The following is a 21,306-nucleotide window of genomic DNA, read 5'->3' on the forward strand; positions in this document are numbered from 1 at the left end:
GGACATTAAATACATCACTTTATAACCTTCCTATCTGCGGCTTTTATTGACAGATGTGTTCAGATGCTTTTGATCTGATCCAGAACACAAAAAAAATTCCAAAACTCTACAGAACTTTACATTCAGTTTGTAAAAATTGATTGCTGAGCCTAATGGCAAAAATATAGTGTTATTAGCTCAGTCCTAAGTGATAGCATATACTATTGATCATAAAACACCACATTTTTTACTTCTGCTCTTAGCCAGCAAAGTCATGGCTGGACACTAGAAAAAAAAATCACTTTTTTGCACTGAACCACTAGCCAATAGTGATTCGGACACCAAACCACTGGACAGTAGGGACAGGGATGTCAAATTACTAGATGCTAGAGACTGGGATACCAAGCTACTGAACACCAAGAAGCATGCTGAGTACTTAACCACTCGGATATTAGACTAATGGGTAGTGATGAGCAAACTTTTCCAAAGTTTGGTTAGTTCGTAGAATTTCAGCAAAAAGTTTGGTTTGGTCTGAATTAGTTTGAACCTAGGAGAAGAAAATTTAGTGGGTTTGGCTGAGTAAAACTACCTGAGGTTCAGGTTCATGCTGAGCCGAACTTTTGCCAAAGTTCGATCCAAATCGAGGACTGGCTGTTTCCGTTTGCTCAATACTAGTAAGGAGAACCAAACAATTACACATTAGAGATTAGAACACAAAGCCTCTCATCACATTTCAGCAAAATCTGGCATACTGTTGGGGCATTTTGCCAGGTTTACTTTGGGTGCCAATAGAGCTGGTGCTGTAAATGTGTTTTCTACCTATTAATTATAATTGATAGAACTATACAGAAGTGCAGCTGAGTTTGACATTAATATGCTGTTGCTTGATATGATTACAAGAGAACTGACTGAGACTACAGGTACGGCTAGTCTGTAACCCACTCTCCTTTACTGTAGTTTTAGACAATGCTTATTTAGTAAAGGCATAGCTTCACAGCAAATTATATTCAACCATAACTCATATTTTAGCAACAAAATAACTAAGTGCAATAGAATGGAATTTCACTCCATGTATTATCCTTTCCTTACAGAATTATTAATCTATGAGATCTTGCATTGACTAATGTACACTGGAAAAATGTCTGCATGGAAAGGAATTTGTAAAGCACATATGGAGTGAAGAAATCTCCCTGATGTTTTGTATTCACAATTCTCCAGTGATTTATAGTACCCCATGCAAGTTTCCCCATTCTTTCACTGTATGGTTGAATCCACCCACTGTATGAGCCATTAAGGATGGCTTGTGTTACTGCCATACCTCCACTGCTACCACCCCTCATCTTATTACATGACATCATATTACACTCAATACTACGACTGAGCAATATTTCAGTTCCGCTGTGATTCACCTTTCTTGCTATGAGCATTTATTAAGGGGCTCTCTCCTCAGTCTTAGCACAGCCACATTCTGCTATGCTATAGAGAACATCACTAGCACAAAGGCAACTCGTGCACTATTCCAGGACTTGTGTCTGCTAGACTGGGAGAGAACATGATGCTACTAAATCTATTTGCTTGTGCTATTTGGTGCTTATCATCTGCACAAACCATAGCTATTCAAGTACAGGATTTCGACAACCAGATACTGGTGGCTGAAGAAGGCAAGTCATTTATTCTTTTTCATGTACTGCTTATTTCCATAACTGATTTATTTAGAGTATATTGTATTTATCATCACTTAATATGTATCACATAACATATCCCATGACATGTATCAATTGCCCTCAGTGTTGTATATTAAATCAACTTTGGCATGAAATAGGAGTATAAAACTGAAGACTATATGTAAACAAATAAATAAGGTAATTTTACTGTGATTTGTTACATTCTAGTAACTTTACCAGAATGTCAAACGAAAGAGCTTACAAAGTGGGATAAAGTGATGACGATGCTGGAGAACTCTCAGATGAGACAGAATATGCTGCTTGAGAATTTTGAAGAAGTTAAGGCGGAACTTCAAACACTCAAAGGTCTTGGGACGGTTGCAGAAAACACATCAGGTTCCTGTAGTGACTGCCTCAGCAGCCTTACTTCAGGCATTTCAGGGTTAATGGACTCAAAATGTGAGCCTGATGTCGCTTTAACAAAAAATGTGGAAAAATTTGTGATTTTGAGCCTTGACATAGGAGAAAGACTAGACCGGATTGAAAATGCTTTAAAGAAGTGGAAAGATACTGCACAAAACAAAGCTGAATGTCCAGGTAAAGGAGATGCGGAGGCTGATTCAGATCCACTAATCCAACATTTACAAGGCTGGATCAACCAACGACAAATACCCTCAGGTAACCAATATACCCATGCTTATTTTCACTAAAGTAGTATTAGACATGAATAACACGCATTTATCTGCATGTTTCAAACATATGTTTCACGTGTCTATAGAGGTGGGAATGAGTTTTCGATGTAGCAGAGCTGAATTTGTCATCTGGCACTACAGTGAAATCTGTGTTAACAGCAAAGGGCAAACTTTTGGCATTGCCTCAACTTAGAATTACCATGATTTCCAGACAACCCTGTGCCAAAGAATTAATGATAATGCAAGGGTTAATATATATTTACTTCAGGTCTTCTAACATGAAGAATGCAATGAGAGATTATGAATGCATCTTTGCAGATCGAACCCTCTGATTTATATCCCATCACAGTCTGGTAAACTGAAGAAGAATGGGCAACTATACTTTTAGGTAATCTCTGCTGAAGCAACATGTTACCTGAGCCAAGACTGCAACCTGATATGTTCTGCTCATATATATAAAGTGACATATGAAGGTAGAGGCTGGTGATTCAGAGAATAGCTGTAGATGAGCAGTGGCATAGCATAGTTAAAACTGCTGAGTAATCTTTCTCATGACAGATGAGTTTGCAGTCGCTCTTTGCCTATGACTCAAAAGTAAAAGGAGACCGACCGCGTAACTGCATATAAGAGAGAGAAAATCTAATAAGTGCAGATATGATAAGGTCAATAATGTTATACGTCTACATTTACGGATAACATCTGGATATGTAATCTGCTGCAAATTATGTCAGGACCATGTGCACTAAGCAATGCTACATAACTAACAGCAGAATGTACATGGGATGTAGCCAAGAGTACACTGCAAAGGATAGTGTGAACGGTAAGCAACACTGCTGGTAGCTTTATACACCAATCTAAAGGTAACAAGCATATTGAGTGATTTGTTTTCTTCCTAGTCATGTAATAAGGAGTGGATAATAATATATGGATAAATAAGGATGCTGCCTCAAAGAAGGCTTCACTAAAGAAAGAGATGTTTCTTAATATAAAGCAAGCTGTTTCTAATGCGATCCATCTGTGTGACTTTGTATTTAAAAGTCAGGCTTTTCCATCCTTTGTAAATGTATAGTGTGGTTTACAGTGAACTATATAGTGATGTGTAAAGAAGCTATATATATATATATATATATATATATATATATATATATATATATATATATATATATATATATATATATATATATAATGTATATATTAACTCAGAGAATCCAGAGGGTTTATGTATATTTACAAACAGGTGTGATAAGAATCCTTCAAAATATAATTTATGAAATGTAAATCTATTAATTGAATGTTAAAGCCGTCATTCAAGTGTTTTTTTTTTGTTTTTTTTTTTTTTAAAGAGACAGGCAGCAACTAACAGCATAAAATAGAGAAAAATCCTATACTTACCTTTTATGTTTCACCAGTCCAGCACTGCCTGTTCGGTCACATGCCATTCATCCTCCACGTGGCCGCCAAGTAAATCAAGGACTTCATATTCTGTTCATGCAAACATGAAAACCGAGGCTAGTGAGTGGCTAAGTGGTCATGTAAAGGCTGAAGGGCACACGATCATATGGGACTCCACTAGCCATGCTGGATAGGGGGAGCATATTTAAAAGGGGAGTATAGGTTTTTTTCTCTATTTTATACCATTATGTGCTGTCAGCTTTTTATTTTTTTAATCTCTGCCAACCCCTTTAAACATAAGCAATATAAGTGTCTTACCTTTAGAGTAACCATAGAGGTGCAAAGCTTGCATTCACCTAGAGTATGAAGTGTTCAAAAAGTCACCTTTGCCTTTTTAAGGGAGACTAGTATTATAAATGGCATGATGGGGAACGTTCAAATTTTACATCAGTCAGGGGCTTCAAGTTAGTACTTTGGTCTTCCCTTAATGAGGCATTTGCAGAATTTACTTTTATCACCTATCCACAGGATAAGTGATACAAGTTTTATTGGTGGGACCCCACCGATTCCGAGAATGGGGGTCCTGTGTTCCCCTCTTCTCAATGCAAGCTCACCGCACTTCCTGTAGTGAGGAGTAGCTTGAATGGAGCAGCGGTCAACAAGCATGCATGGTGTCACTTCATTTGCTTTCAATGGGACTGCTGGAAATGGCCAAACACATGTACTTGGATATTTCTGTCAGCCCTATTAAAATAAATGGAGTGGCACTGCACATGCGAGACTGCCACTCCATTCACCCTCCATATCACTGTGGAGTGGTCAGTGTGTCTGCAGTGAGGAGAAGAGAGAGAGAGGACCCCAATTCTCAGAATCAGTTTGGTCTCAGTGGGGAAACCCCCACCAATCAGACTTTTATGACTTTTCCTGTGGATAGATGATAAAATTCAGTCTTGGGAATACCCTTTTAAAGGGAAGATATTGTGATCACAGGACACAAGCCCGACACCAATCAAATCTTCTGATATGTCTTAGTGACACATCTAATGTGACCCTTACCTTTCAAGTAAGGAAGAATAAAGAAATCCGTGCAGTGCAATAAGTCTAATATTACTTAAAGGCACGTACACAAGTAAACACAGAATATTAGTCTTTTCTTGGGCAGTATATTATGAGTGACATTACTTCATTGTCACTTTTGTGAATTCTAAATGTGGGGCAAGGCATCCAGCTGGCGACACACCAAGTCTTCATTACATCTGGAATGGAATATTTCTGGAGTATGTACAAAGTAAACTGTAGTCTAATTTCATTAGTACAATGGTTAAAAGCAGCGCTAGTTTCAGAATGGAGTGTGCATTATTAAAGCATTGATGCTCAATCTAAACTAAGCTTAAATATAACTATGATTGGTGTACAAGAGGATTGCTGCCCCTCCACCCTCCAATAAAAACATAAAAGAGTCATACTTGTAATTATCATTAGCTCTGAAACAACATGGTTTCCCTAAAAAATGTTTTCTAAGAGCAGAATTTCCCCATAATTGGCGGTTATTTTTAAAGAGCAAATACTAGCATGATGATTAGAATTATTTTCAGGAAGTATGTCATTATGTGACTTGAGCCTCCAGCATTCCCAGAACTTCACTTTAAACAGTTCCTGTAGTTTGGCAATTACACTAGATTTCATTCTCTATGGAAAAGCATACATTCCTGTCACTTTGATTAAGCTGGATACATCTCATACTTTTTACCCTCCAGATCATGTTAAAATAAATTAACTGTAGCTTGGTATCTAGTGCCAAGAGAAAATGGAGAAGGATTTACAAAAAATGTGGCCTGGAAGAGGCGTATTGTTAAAGTTTACCTCCACTTTCATGGAAGGCACAGTAAGCAGAAAGTATTTTGTGGTCCTTGTGAGGTCTATTTTGGGCCATAATCAGATTTGGAAGGTAAACTCCATATTTAAGGGCATCTGTCAAAGGTTAATGGCTGTATTTACTAAATGCCCTGATTGATATTGCTGAAAATTGTATGCTATGTAAATTGATTTCATTAGAGCTTCTTGGCTAATCAGAAGTGTTGATTGGATCTGCAGGTCACATCGGGTTCCTTCACTTTAAAAACACAGCTATAAGGAGCATTCTACACTTGGGCATTATTGCTGCTTCTGATTAGTGGAGAGCGGTAAACACACTAATTTACAGGAAGCAGAAAGTAGGGGGGTTGGGGGTGTATTAGAGTGGTTGTACATTGAATTCTCTCTATTGAGTTAGCTTTTAAAACCTATGATTAAAGGCTGTGTTGGTTCGCAGATACCCTTGTACTTATTCTGATTGTAGCTGTATACACATTGAATGTGGATTGTACTTCCAATGAAGGAAGCAGTTTTAGGAGTTCTTAGCGTTATGCTGCAGACCATTGTTGCTACTTATTAAAGGGTTTAGCCATACTATACTAAAATGTTCTAATATGTCCTAAACTGTTATGTACTTCACATTGATGACAAGAGTTGATGAGGCTATTCCTTACCCCTGCTACTCATGGATCAGGTATGTAAAAACTGGAAAGCAGCGGTCTCCATGTCTTTAGTATCTAAATTGCGACGGTCATGTGAATTATCTATGTGACCATTGCTCAGCTGTCAATGGCTATATCCTCTTCTGTCAAGGTGGTAAGCAGTAGCTGAACATGTCCAGTGCATGTGCAGATATAGGCAGCAAGCATATTCTCCTGTATCTGCTATGAATTCGCTGAATTCATTCAACTATTTTGCGCAGACAATGGATTACTGTTCAATGACTGTGAAGAGGAGGCAGCTTAAGACAGCTGATTCCATTATCTTACATCCTATGGATGTAGAGACCGTGGCTGTCCAAAATTTATATACCTGGGCCATAAGCAGCAAGGGGTCTTTAAGTCTAGAGGTAAGGAATACCTACTCTAACAGTTTAAAGTTCTTCTGTCATTAAAAAAAAAATTCTATACTCACCTATTTCTCCCCAGGCAGTCTCCTTACCTCATCTTCTTCCCGCTGATCTTCTCCTGCTTCCTGCAGTTCCCCTGGGTCAACTCACCTCCAGCTGTCTGATTCTTCTGCTTCCTGTGATGTTACGTACATTCACAGGCAGTCTTCTTCCTGCCCAGCAATGTACGCTATATCACCAGTTCACAGTCTAGCAAGGAGTGCCAAGCTATTGCAGAGACTGCACATGCTGGCTGTCTCTGCAATAGATCAGCATTCCTTCCTAGCCAGTGAACTGGAGAAGAGTCTGCCTGGGGAGGAATAGGTGACTATAGAATTTTTGTTTTTAATGACAAATTCCCTTTACTGTAACAATACATAATAGTTTAGGACATGTTAGGACATTTTACTATAAGGTGGACTAACGGGTTGTGCCAAGTTCATAACCCTGTTTATGTGCCCTATTAATGTACAGCAATCTTTCTGGCCAGAGTCCTTTGTACGTGATGGATTGGCCCAAAATATAGCAACATGCTTAGAACTTCAGAAAGTACTGAGATTTTGTTGCTAATATATAAGTATTCTATTTCTGTGAAATAAGAATTCTGTTTGCATTTATGATATATCTGAAAGTACCGCAACCTTCAATACCTAACTGTAAGAGCCACAATACTGAGTAACTGACAGCAAGCACGGGCATTTTAGGAAGCAGTACAAGACATGATTAAACTAAAACTGACCATTGTTGTAATAATGTATTTGGGCAACCCTGCATATCCTATAGCTTTTGAGTCCCTTTAGTTAGTCTCTTCAAATGTTACTTATTTCAGCATCTTTCCACAGAAGCATAAGTAATCTCAAATGTAGCCAGTAAGGTCATGTTGCTGGTGTCATCTATTTTTCCTCCATTTCTCTTTAACGTTGTCAATGCACAAATCCGCATAAATTTTGACTGGTCAGGTAAGCATGACTATGGCTTTATGCCATCATGAAAACAGCACTTAGGAAAAACTAATTATATGTAAGAATACTATATTCAGCTATGGCAACAATACCTTGAAGTAGCTGTTGTGCTGGAGTTTTGGCCCAGGCGCCTTTGTTTTTCTTCATGTCAATGAGGTCATAACTTTCTTTTTAAGCCATTCATGATTATTTCGTTTTGTGATCCAATTTGGCCAAACTCACAATTTTCTTACAAAAACACTTTATTGTAAAATAATTCTGTAGTTGACTCCATGATTGTAAGGAGTGCAAGTCTTGTGACATCTAAAAATTCTCAAATTCTCACTCACTTCTACTAATATGGTTGTTAATTAATATTATAGATTTCTGGTGCTCAATTAAGGTTGTCATTCTGTCACTGTTTAGAAAATATGTCCAAATTATATTATTACAGACCTTGTGCTGGGCCCAGACTCAACTCTAGAACTTCAAGCTTAACTACCATGATAACTCTATTTACGGTTTCTTATGGTGGAGACATGAACCTCATGAATCAGCATATCTGAAAGTAGACTGAACTCTGCTGGCCAAAATGGCAGCTGTCTAGTACGCTAGATTGATAGGTAGAAACAACTGATTTTCTGAGATCAGTACAAAAGATTTTTCCCCTGAGTCACTGCCTTAGTTTGACAAAACTTTTTAATAGAATTGAAAGCCTATGTATACATAGAAGGTATTTGCAGAATAACACCTAACTCTTCTGATCCTAACTCAGTTGATATGAAAACAGTAAGGCTGGACTTACTTTATTAATTATGGTTTTCTCGGTTGTTTTTAAATTCTATTGTCAAAAAACAAAGCTTTTAAAGAGATTGTTTTACCACATACATATTTCTATTATTTACCCCCACAAAGTCCATTGATAGGCTATTAGTTTATTATAGTATCCATTGGACATTTCCAATGCTAGTGCTCTGTCCAGGCCTGCATGTGCACTCCCACTCCACGTCAGCTTATCCTGGCATGTATTTGCAGGAGTGCACATTGGTTGCTTGTGCACAGTAACTTATATCTACTACAACAGAAGCTCATGAAAGTGAACAGTACTCAGAGATACCCCACCTTCTATCCAGGTGAATATGAGTAGAATGACTCCAGGATTCTTCCCATGCCTGTTTATTATGCCCTATAATAACTTTTCTGCAACTCCTATCAGAAGCAGGCAAATAATGAAAAAAATGTGATCCTCCTGTCATTCAATAGGTATGAGACTACACATTTAAAGAGGTTATTCAGTTGTAAACCATTGATGGCCTATCTGCAGCACAGGCCATTAATAGTAGATTGGCAGGGTCTGCTGCCCAGGAACCCCACCAATCAGCTGTTTGTTGGGCCAGTGCACTTGTACATTGAGCTGAGTTCTGCAGGAAGTGGACAGCTCTGTTCCCTCTGCAGTGCCAGGTTTAGTATTGCAGGCAATGTTTCCAGTAAAATGAATGGGAAATTTGCCTACAATACCAAGCCAGGCCACAGTAGTGGTAACGGAGCTGTCCGCTTTCTGCAAAAATCAGCTCAGTGCATGAGCACTTAGCTCAACAGACCTCTGCTGACCTACAGTTGGTAGCCTATGCTAAGAATAAGCCATCAATAGTTTGCAACTGGACTACCCTTTTAAGACATTGTCTAGAGTAAAAAATAATCTGACCTCCCAAAATAACCATTCTTATTGTGGTAATGCAAAATCATGGGTTGCAGCTAGACATTGCGATCTGGATTATTTCCACTTTTCAGAATAGGCTGAAAGCAATTTAAGAGGCTTCCTTGGCTTCACGGTTTTTCACTGTTCTTCCCTGCCATGGTTAAATCATAGGAGGGTATGTTAACATGTGGCAGATTTGTTACAGAAATTTCTGCAACATGTGTAAACATACCCTAAGGCTACAGAACTTCCTTGGACCAGCCATGCTTTGCATATTCTACTACAAGATCACAAAAATGTTTAAATCATAAAGAATATGAGCAGATAGTTAGATAAACAACTAGTTAAATGAGAACAATGTTTCTGTAGAGTGTTTAACCCCTTTATCTCCATATCTATGTGGACTTGTTATTTACTAGGGCACATCATACATCTAAAATTTGGTGTTTATATAGATTTGTCATAATGTATAATAAAGCTAGATTTGTGTTGTGTAGCAAGAAGTAGCCTTTATTTTATACATGTCTTTAATGTAACTTGGCCATGGAAGCTTTCAGTAAAACTTCTGCAACTGTCTTTGATTTCACATAAAACTTGGAGAAGAGCCAGAGCAGCTCTTAAGAGAGTTTCTAATCACACTTTTGCTGGTTGGTCTTTTGCAAAACTGTGTTAAGTTTCAGCAGGACCTTTGTGGTCAAGTTGAGTGTCTGTTAATTAAATAGCCTATGTTAGACAGTGTTAGTGACATTTCTGCTCATGTATCTGCAAAAATGACTTTAATATCATTGGGAAAGAGATTCAGGAACCTTTACTCTAAACATTCAAAAGCAATCTGTCATTTCTATTTTATAAGAATGCGCATGGTTGAAAACTTTCATTTGTTCCAGCTACAAGCATGGATAATTTAAAGCCATGCTGGCTCTTTGCACAGGAAATGAGTCAGACATGTTCCCTTGAGGGAGCCCCCTCTAAACTTCATTAATGTAGCGACACTTTATTAATTATGACAAACTAACATTTTAATCCAGTAAGTTTTTAAACACTTTAAAAGCCTTCAGATCAGTAAATTGTTTCTATAATCTACATGTGATATATTTGTGATAGATATACAATGTACAAGCCACAAAGAAAATCCAGTACAATAATAGTACAGTACAATATATAGTACTGTGCAAAAGTTTTAGGCAAGTGTTGAAAAAATTCTGCAAAGTGAGACCTCGTTCAGACGAGCTTAGCTTACACGCTGTTACAACAGAGTGTACACCACGCTTCTATAGCAACCAATAGGTTGCTATGGAATCACTCACACTGAGCTTTTTTTTACCAGCACAGGATCTGATAGGGCAGTGAATGCCGACTCACCTGTCAGCTCAGTGCTGCACCGCTGTCCATGGTGCTGACCATAGGCTCCTATGGGAGCAGTGACAGCACTCTGCTCGCAGCACGGACATGTGAACAGGCTGCTCCGCGGAGCCCGGAGCAGCTCGTTCACCGCAGATTTTCTGCATGTCAGCAGTGTGGTTTACACGCTGTTGTAACCGCGTATAAACCACGCTCGTCTGAACGAGGCCTAAGAATGCTTTCTTTAATAAGTGTTAATAGTTTATTTTTTTCAATTAATAAAATGCAAACTAAATGAACAAGAGAGAAATCTAAATCAAATTAGTATTTAGTGTGACTACCCTTTAACTTCAAAATATCATCAATTCTCCTAGGTACCCTTGCACGCAGTTTTTGAAAGAACTGGGTAGGGAGGTTGTTCCAAACACCTTGCAGAACGAACCCCAGATCTCCTGTGGATGTAGCTTGCTCAAATCCTTCTGTCTCTTCATGTCAACTCAGACAGACTCAATGATGTTGATATCAGGGCTCTGTGGGGGCCAAATCATCACTTCTAGGACTGCTTGCTCTGCTTTGCTATGAAGATAGTACTTAATGATATTGGCTGTATGTTTGAAGTTGCTGTCCTGCTGCAGAATAAAGGGTGGTTACATCAATTTGATTTAGATTTTGCTCTACTCGGCATTTTGTTAATTTTCAAAAGTAAACTATTAACACTTCTTTTTTTAAAAGCATTTTTACATAGCAACATTTTTTCAGACCTGCCTAAACTTTGGCTCAGTACTGTAGGTGTATAGATTTGAGGTCATGCAGTGGATATTTCAATATACAGCATGCCCAACCTGTTGCAGATTTCTTCTAGACTTGCTCTGAACAGCAAAAGGCGAAATTCATGACTAACTCTGCATCTTAACCCCTTTGCATCACACATACAACTATATACGTCCTAACTGCACATACCTCATGCACTAAGCATGTATATAGTCATCCACAGCCTATGCTCCAGGCTTGGGAGCTGAACTCGCTCCATAAACAGTAGATATTGGCTGTCTATGACTCCGATTGCGGCTCTTCACCCTTTAAATGCCTCTGTCAGTTGTGAAAGCCATCAGGATTTTTATGGCCCGAACAGCCCACCCCTGCGATAAGATCACGTGGCTGCTGTATGGGTGTATGGAATCCTGGGGACTTCTGAAGACCCCAGGGCTGCCATGATTGTTTGCCTATTAAAGACTTGCCTAGCATGTCTTTAATAACCAGTCTGTTAAAATACAGTATTGCATTATACTGCATAAGTGATCAGACATTCACAAGTTCAAGTCCCCTCTGGGGACCAATAAAAGCGGATCCAGTTCATAAAATAAAGATTTTTTTTAACAATTGTAAAAAAGAGGAATGAATTAGTAAACTAAAGATAAAATAAAGATTTTTTAAAATTATTGTAAAAGTAAAAAAAGCTATTAAAAAATCCTTTTCCAAGTTGTCACATCTAAAAAATTAAAAACTGGTATAGCTACATCTGTAACAGTCATGTTTATTAAAATATCACATTATCAATCCTGCAGCATTAACTCCATCAGAAGAAAAAATACACAATGGTGAAAAACCGAATAAAAAACACTCTAAAATCTATGTTCCCCAAAATCGTCCCATTAGAAACTACAAGCCGGCCGACAATAAAAGAACCCTCATAGAGCCTTATCAACTGACAAATAGAAAATGTTATGGGGGTTAAATGATGGCAACTCTTTTCTTTTTTTTTAAAGTATTAATATATAGAAAAAAACTATATAAATTTGGTATCGCAGTAATCATACTCACCCGCAATACATTATATAGTACATTAAATGGTACCATTGAAAAATACTACTCGTACAGAAAAAAACAAGCCCTCATGTAGATATGCCACCTGATCAATTTTAAAAAGTTATGTTTTTTGCATGTGGGATTACCAGAATTGTAGAATTTGACATGGTTGTAGCTGCATTAATGTGCAGCAAACTTAGAATTATATATATATTTTACAAGCAATTTACTTTGGGCAAGAGTTCTGTACAAGACATTAGATGCATGCTATCAAGCAGTTTAGATTTGATCTATTTCCTAATGCAATGTTTTTGTATTTTCAGGTTGTGATGCAGCAATACTATTTCCTATGAGGTCACCTAAAATTTACGCAAGCGTGCACCCTGCCTCCATGGCCCTCGAGGCCTTCACTTTCTGTGTGTGGTCTAAAGTGACAGAAGCCCTGGAAAAAACTATTGTGATCTCATATGGCACCAAGCGTAATCCTTATGAAATCCAACTGTATCTGAAGCAACAGTCTCCTGTACTAGTTGTTGGTGGGGAGATGAGCAACATATCTGCTGAAAATGTGCTGCAGACAGGAAAGTGGTCACACCTGTGTGGTACGTGGAACTCTGAGGATGGCAAGACTACATTATGGGTCAATGGAGAAAATAAAGCAACCAATTATGGGTTGGCCCAGGGTCATATCATCCCTGATAGAGGTATATTCCAGATTGGGCAAGAAAAGAATGGCTGTTGTGTAGGAGGAGGTTTTGATGAATCGTTATCATTTTCGGGAAAGATTACAGGCTTTAACTTGTGGGATAAAGTACTCACAGATGAGGACATTGGGAAGACTCTAACAGACCTTGACTGCAGTATTCGGGGCAATGTTATTGGTTGGGGTACAACAGAAATTCAACCACACGGGGGTGCTCAATACATTCATTAATATTTTTGGAGGTTTAAGGCAGACACATTACATATCAGATACATTAATGTGACCCTCCGTTCCTGGAGAAACAAAGTTGGCCGAATCGCTTCTCTGACTATCTGATGCATGCTATGCATAAATATGCATAGTAGTCTAAGGCCAGCTTCACATGGGCGTAGGCACTGGTCAAACCAGGTGTAGTGGCTTATACTAATGATGCATACTAATACACAGTGTGCATCAGGCAGTCGGAGAAGCGGTTTGGTCATACTTGTTTCTCCAGGACCAGAGAGTAACTTTAATTCAACTGTTCATTAAAATATTTCAGCTTAAAAGTATTTCCTCCCACTAATAATAATATCATGTCCCAAATATTCAGAATCAAGATATCATATTTAATCTGCTAGTCTGCGTTGAAGCATAAAGCATAGCTTTGATTTTTATGAATGTTCACTAACTTACTCGCACGGGAATATGTTTGCTGCATATTACACATATAGTAGTTTTTTATGCGCATAATACGTAGTACGTAGCAAATACATATGTAACTTGTGCATTCAGGACAGATTCAATCATGCCGTATAACGGGGCAAAACAAACCCTCTGATCTCTAGGGGATTTAAGTGATTTCGTTTTCACCATTCGTACGACTGGGAAACCATAGGACCTGCCATATCTTTCCCGCACATAGTGAATACCACGTGCAGGGAAGATCAGGTAGCCGCCATCTTCCTGCCTGTTTTTTCAAACTCTGGCACGGAGTTTGAACTGCCGGCGAGGGAGAAGAAATCTCCCTCATTCAGGCGCAACTATGCTCCGTGCTGCAGAACGTAGTTGCATCTACAGCACTGTAAATAAGCCCTAACGTGCAGCAAAATAGTACATGATCCGTTTTTTATTACACGCATGAGAGAAACACAGGTCTGAATAGCCCAATGTAAATCAATGTATTACGTATTACGAGCGTAAAAAATACACGTGTAATATGCTGCAAACATATGCCCATGTGACTGAGCCCATAGGGAACTGCATATTTAGCGATTTCCTATTGTGCTTCTGTCTTTGGATTCGTTTAGTTTGTGAGCATTGGAAATCCAAAAGATGAGAAGCCGTATAACTAGCATGAATATTTCATTCCTTGCCATTGCCCTTTTAATCTATCAGTAGGCCATTGTTTCTGGCAACTTGTATTTTTACTATGTTTCTACAAATACAGGCTGTCGCAAAACAGACTTCGTGAGCTGATGGACTGTCCTAAGAAAGTTTATTCTTCCATGGCCTCCATGTTTTATTATCAAAGTGCATACACTGGTATATGGGAGTAATTCTAATGATACACAAGGTATAAGCATAGTTTCAATATAGAACAGGGGGGCACAACCATTTCTGGTCTGAGGATCGTATTGCCAGTTTGTGATCTTTAAAGGCCGTAATAAAACGTTGGATGCTTAAAATGTAAAAAAGTGACCAACTCGCATGCTGGTCAAATTTTATAACATCATTTTTTTAAGGTTGCATTGACTTTTTCAGTGGGGAGACTCTAAACGGCACTATTAATAATGGGAGGGTACTCTCCTTACAATATTAATAATAGGGGCACTCTGCAGGCACTATTAATAATAGGGGCACTCTGTAGGCACTATTAATAATAGGGGCACTCTGTAGGCACTATTAATAATAGGGGCACTCTGTAGGCACTATTAATAATAGGGGCACTCTGCAGGCACTATTAATAATAGGGGCACTCTGCAGGCACTATTAATAATAGGGGCACTCTGCAGGCACTATTAATAATAGGGGCACTCTGCAGGCACTATTAATAATAGGGGCACTCTGTAGGCACTATTAATAATAGGGGCACTCTGTAGGCACTATTAATAATAGGGGCACTCTGCAGGCACTATTAATAATAGGGGCACTCTGCAGGCACTATTAATAATAGGGCCACTCTTCTGGTGCTGAGGATAAAATGGGTACAGGGGCTTTATGCTATAAAACAAATTTTAACCTTGGGGCCCCTTTGCACAAAATGACTATCTTCAGATTCTTGCCTGATCATGCAAATCTGAAATATAATTTTTCAGTGTAAATGCTGTTAGCAACTGAACCATAATAATTTGTTTGCTTATCGTCCATCGTTCAGTTTCTGCTGAAATACAAATCGGCCTCCGTAAATAGGCAATCATTCATCTATGAATCACTACCTGTTGGCTGTGAATGGAGGAGGATGGGTGGAAGCGATCCCCAGCCCACTATGCCTCCATCCACTGAGCGACTGTGTGAAAGCATAGGAGAGACTATTGCTGGGATGACGGTCAGGCACTTAAGTGCCCCATAATTGCCCATCTAAAAGGCCCCTTTCCCTGGTGATCTTCCTTTCTACCTGAAAATGAGCATTTTCCTTCACTACAGAGGCAAGCACTTCTTGGTTAATAGTTGCAGGCTATGTCTGTGTGACAGGTACCATTAAGTAACAATTAAAACCGTTTCTAAAGTTAGTTTTCACTGGTTAATGCAAGTGCAAAAGAGTCCAAGCAACAGCCAATAAATTCAATTATCGCTTTATTATGCAGCAGATCAGAAAAAAACATGTCGGCAAGCAAACTTTTCTCACGGTGCATGCCGAAACGCTATACTCCACTTCATTAGATAAACCTGTGCTGTAGCAGTATGCAAAGATGTGCCATAGAACCCCAAACACACCAGGGAACATAGGAAGTTGTATGGCATCACACCGAGTTCCTGTGATTCCGCAGTACAGTGCTTTAATGCGCTCTGTTATGGCAACACAGTTTGGGGTAATTCCATTAAAAGCAATGACTCTAGATTCGAAAAACTTCATAATATGGCATCTCATGGAAATTCCATGATTTTAGTTACTAGTCATTAGTTACTGTATCTTTTCTTAGTAGATCTTATTAGTTGAAGTCTCTCCCAGAGAATTGTTTAGGGAAAGCTTCAAAGTATTCCACTGATCAATGGAAAGTATAAAGCCCAATGTCCATTTGCACACATGGATTCCATCTGCTGAATCCTGCAGCAGAATCCAGCCGTGCCCGCAGACATGGACAGAAAAATAAATTTTTTACCTGTCCAGATCCAGCGCAGGTCTCCTCCGTGCCGGCCGGATCTTCTTTCTTCAGCACGGTGGATGCGTCCTGACGCGCCAGCGACATGCAGTGCATTTTTTTAAATCTCCTGCTTTCCTGCGGATACGCGGCACGTCCACAGTGACATCTTTGGCTGTGCCACGGATTGGATGGCTTCCATTGACTTCAACGGAAGCTGTCCCTGCGGAATCCACAGAAAAGTGGAGCATGTTGCAATTTCTTCCCGCGTGTGTGATCCACACGTCGGGGGAAAAAAAATCACATCCGAATGCTTTAAATCGTTTCGCTGGTGCTAATACATCCCTATGGGTGGCTTGATTTGTGGATCTGCCTGTGGACATTGGGCCTAACAGGAGTTATGTAAAAATTGTCTTACTATCCATTGGGGGGATACATATCTGCAATAATAAATGTAAGTGGACTTCATCTGAAGAGTTAGATTTTATTGTACTTGGATATACATTGTAATTATTCTCAGACATAATCAACAGCGGTTATATCTCAAATCAATGCAGATCTGAAATGCAGTATTAGTTTAGATATTCTGCCTATAATCTAGGGTCTGTTGATGTATGTATCTCACTCATTGTTTGGCAAACAGCACATTCTCCACTTCTACTGTATACATTTATTAAGAAGTAACTATGAAGTCAGCACTAAGCTAATTTTATGTACAGACTTGTGTGGAAGTTTGTGTGGAAGTTTAATGTGAATTACTACTATGCAAAGCCAAAACGTCTTAAACTTAATTATAACCACTTTTTTATCAATCATTATATCTGTAATTATGCAATGCTGTACTATATTGTAAATGGAATTTGCAAGAGTTACGTTAAATAAATACTACTTTATTTTTTATACAATTGTAACATAGGGGAATACTAAAGCTTTATCACACTGTTACAATTCTTTGAAACAGAAACACAGTAACATCTAAATTCTGTACATTGTTTTTGCAGATCATTAGTTTGTCAAAGAACATGATTCGGGTTTGCACAATGTTACATAACAAACATTAGAAGATGGTTACTGTTAGATATATGGATACCGTATGTTTAAAGAGACTCTGCCTCTACTTTGAACCCTCTCAGCTAAACCTATGCACTTAAAGTAGCTGACCCACTGAGTCCGGGGATGTAAATTTTATACTTACCCTCCCCACTGTGCCTTTGGTGTCACCACCCCAACTAACCGCTGCGGTGCATTGAGCGGAGTGCAAAGAAGTCCTCCCATTCTAAACATAGAATGGGAGGACTACTTATCATGCTGCTTAATGCACCGCAGCGGTCAGTTAGAATGCTGATACCAGAGGAATGGCAAAAAAGATAAATAAAACTTATATTCCTGGACTCAACAGGTAAGCTACTTTAAGACCATAAGCTTAGCTGATAGGGCTGGCAGGGTGTCTTTAAGAATAGCAATATTTTAAGACAGAATTTTGAAACAATTTTATAATTGTCATTATGTACCAATGTCTTTTGCTACCCACTATTGTATTCTGCTTAATTATTTTAAGCCTTGTGTGGATTCAAAGCATTTTTCTATCAAATAAATTAAAATTATGTTTTCAATAAACTTGTATATTTAACTGTTCAACTTCTTTCTCTAATATGTTGGTTTTGCAAATAAAATATCGTCAGAAAGTCCTACTGAGCTGATTTGAGTTGTTAACAGTTGTCCATGTACTGTCTGGTATTAAGGCTAAACCTCATTCAAGTCAATGGAATGGAACTGTCATTCTAGACACAGCACTTTGAAAAGAGTGGCAATGTATTTGTAAGGCTTAGTTCAAATACTCTTTTCGTCTAGGTCCCTGTTACCTGTCTCAGGGTTTTTATCTCAAATGCAGTATATGCCATTCAGATGGAACCTTGGACAGAACCCAAGGCTTTAATGTATGACACAGAGACCACTTTAGTCTCCGCTTTACGAGGTCTGTGACTTTTTGTCTTTTTAAGAGGATGATGATGATGATGTCCTCCATGACGTATCCTTCATTAGCAACACCCTGGCTTCTGGCATGCAGTCCAGATGTTGCCAGGGGGTCATCAGCGCGTAACGATATTATAGTGGATGAGCAGTTGCGCTACTGCAAACCCGCTCTCTCATCCTCTAATCCACAGTAGAGTGCAAAACCGATATGACTACCAGGTTTTAAGAGGATAGAAAAGCACTGTCGACGAGGCTTTTCTATCCTCATGAAAAAGACTGACAGGGCTGACAGCAAAGTAGAGACCAAAGTGGTGTCTATTTCGTACATTAAAGCCAATGATTCCATCCAGGGCTCTGCCTCAATGCCGTTCTCATCATCTGAGATGGAAGCTCGAGACAGAATGCAGGATGTAGGCCAAAATAATAACAAACCTAGTACTGAATATCATTATTACAAATAGTTCTTCAGTTTAGTTTCTTTTGCGTCAGATTGAAACCAAGCAATAGAGTGAGTGTGGCTAGATCTCTACATTATCAGAAATAGCTAAAACTGTACGTTCTGTCCTGGAGAATAGGATTAGTCATTGATCCCCTGAGCTGATCTGTAGTGCTGAAATCATGTGGATTTCAAAGAAGCTACTGTCTAACCTGGCAGCCATTGAGTTTTTAACAACTAATCTATCTGAAAAATGCGACATTTCAATGCATTGGAATAAAATGGGCCATTGTTCAGGAACGATATTTGGGCTCTTGCAGTTGGAACTGACGTATCAAGAGTGAGTAAATAGTCAGAGAGTACCTCATTGTAACAAATACTTCACTGGTGATACAGTGTTATTGGCAAACCACAAGAGAATGTATTACACAGTCCTTTACTAGCACTCTATTACCCACTAGGAATCATTGCAATAGTTGTTCTGATGACTGTGGGTTCCCTTGCCTATAGAACCCCTACTGCACAGAATGCACATATGGTATTTCTGTTTTTGCTGCATTCTCTATGTAACCATTGTACATCACTTTTCCCAACAAACTAATCAGCCTCTGTAATCCTAGGCTTATTCTACTAAATTGCCACTCTCTATTCTCATTCTAAACAAATGCCAAACTAAACCTGTGAGGGGAAAGAATGTATGACTAAACTAGTGCAATCTGTAGATTTAGGAATGGCATGTTCTACTTTTCTAAATACTATCAAATTTTAAAAGGACAGTAACTTTTCTGCTCATCTAACAGCCTATGTGTGTATCATCAATCTTGTGATATGCTTGCATTAAAAGGTTTTTGGTTTTATCACTGAAAATCACGTTTGAATCTCCTGCCACTAGGGGTCTCCTTTCCAGCACCTTTACAATCCACTGCCTGTCATTAGGTATTTGGCTTCTCCAGTAACAGAGACATGAGGACACTGCTAGTTACTACATGCAACAAAGGGACGGGTATTCAGTTGCTGCCTTGCAGCTGGTTGGAGGAGGGTTATGCAAAGCAGTATGTAAATGTGGGAGAGCAATCCCAGCCTGAACTGGTAACATGGCTGCTTAGGACTCATTCCTCCATTTGTAAGTGGGTTGCAAATACTAGAGCAGAAGAAAACTAGGAAAATCTATGTGGAAAACTGAATTGATAGATCTTAAACTGGGGGGAAACAGCAGCAAAGCAGCAGCCAATGAGGACCTGGGCTGATTTTATCTTTTTTTTTTTTAATGTAGGTATACTTTCAGGCATGTATGGGTTTGCCTTTTCTGGATGTAAACAGTGTTCTCATTCAGTAAGAGGAAACTAATGCGGTATCTTGAAAATGATAAGAGATTAAAACAAAAGTATATTTAAAAGAATAAAGTTATAGAATACGATTTATATACATGAAACAGAAATCTTTCTTTAGGGATTATGTTGGATTAAGTTGTCACCACCATTTCTGATGTCTCAATACAAGGCAAAAAATATATCTCCCCAGCAGCACTTTTAGAATATCCCCATAGGGGTGGGACAATCTTGCGATGCAACAGCCACGATAAAGACCAAATTGCTGGTCGAAACGTCGCTGTACTACTTTTTTCATTTATGGGAAAATAAACATACTAGATGTTTTTGCACCATTTGATGCTGCCACTTTATCTTTATTTCTGATGTCTCAATAAGTGGTCTCCTTCTTCATGTAATGTACTATTATTTTTAATATACTACAATCTCAATACTTCCATTATCACCTAATGACAGGAGACACATCTGTTGCATTCTTTTGCAAAGAGCGAACGAGCACATGCCATTGATAAATATCGCAGCTTCCAGAGATTTATAAAGTATTTTATGACTGTGCTAAAATTCTACTTCAAAGTAAAGATATGTAGGGAGAAAGGGACATTCTATTCGAAGACCTTGGTTGCATCTGCTAATGATTTGCAAAACGGTCTGCTTGAGAAATATTAGTCGTTAAATTTTGGGAGGTGAATCCAGACTGCTCAGAATAATTAACCCTCTCCAATCCACTGTCTGACGTCTTAAGACATTATGATTTAAGGCTGTACAGCTCTGATGTTGGAATATGCCCGCCGGGGTTCTCTTACTGTATATTGCTATCCAACGTGTGACCTCATGCAGTACTGGCTTTAGCCAGCATATAGCGCCGTTGAATAACAGCAGAAAAAGAGTAAGCCCCCTAGGAAAACTAGGATACAAATTGGATTGGAAAGAGTTAAAGGGGTTAGGTCATCAGAATTGCCCTGGATCCCGCTCCTGACAGCCCTAGCAAACAACATATTTTGCTGAGGGAAGCTGTGACATTTTTAAATGTAGTATTACATGGTGGCCATTCAGATTAATGGTTATCCTTGTAATACAAGGAACACTTGATATACCAGAAGAGGAGACA

At 38.8% G+C, this 21,306-nt stretch overlaps 2 protein-coding genes across 2 annotated transcripts in view; one reads left to right on the forward strand and one right to left on the reverse strand.

Moving 5' to 3' along the window:
• VEPH1 (ventricular zone expressed PH domain containing 1) overlaps positions 1–21,306 on the reverse strand; it is a 252,596-nt gene that overhangs the window by 199,019 nt on the left and 32,271 nt on the right. The window lies entirely within an intron of this gene.
• PTX3 (pentraxin 3) lies at positions 1,340–18,098 on the forward strand. The gene is made up of 3 exons (XM_066600299.1): positions 1,340–1,640; positions 1,872–2,321; positions 12,800–18,098. Exons 1-3 carry the CDS (start codon positions 1,532–1,534, stop codon positions 13,408–13,410), a joined length of 1,170 nt encoding a protein of 389 aa, XP_066456396.1. The 5' UTR covers positions 1,340–1,531; the 3' UTR covers positions 13,411–18,098.

Source organism: Eleutherodactylus coqui, chromosome 1 (genome assembly GCF_035609145.1).
Source record: "Eleutherodactylus coqui strain aEleCoq1 chromosome 1, aEleCoq1.hap1, whole genome shotgun sequence".
In the NCBI taxonomy this organism is placed as follows: Eukaryota; Metazoa; Chordata; class Amphibia; order Anura; family Eleutherodactylidae; genus Eleutherodactylus; species Eleutherodactylus coqui.

Excerpts from the sequence above, each read along its gene's own strand:
- PTX3 (XM_066600299.1), top strand. The coding sequence starts at position 1,532 with ATGATGCTACTAAATCTATTTGCTTGTGCTATTTGGTGCTTATCATCT. Across the intron at positions 1,641-1,871 it reads GATACTGGTGGCTGAAGAAG|TAACTTTACCAGAATGTCAA; the intron begins GCAAGTCATTTA and ends GTTACATTCTAG. Across the intron at positions 2,322-12,799 it reads CCAACGACAAATACCCTCAG|GTTGTGATGCAGCAATACTA; the intron begins GTAACCAATATA and ends TTGTATTTTCAG.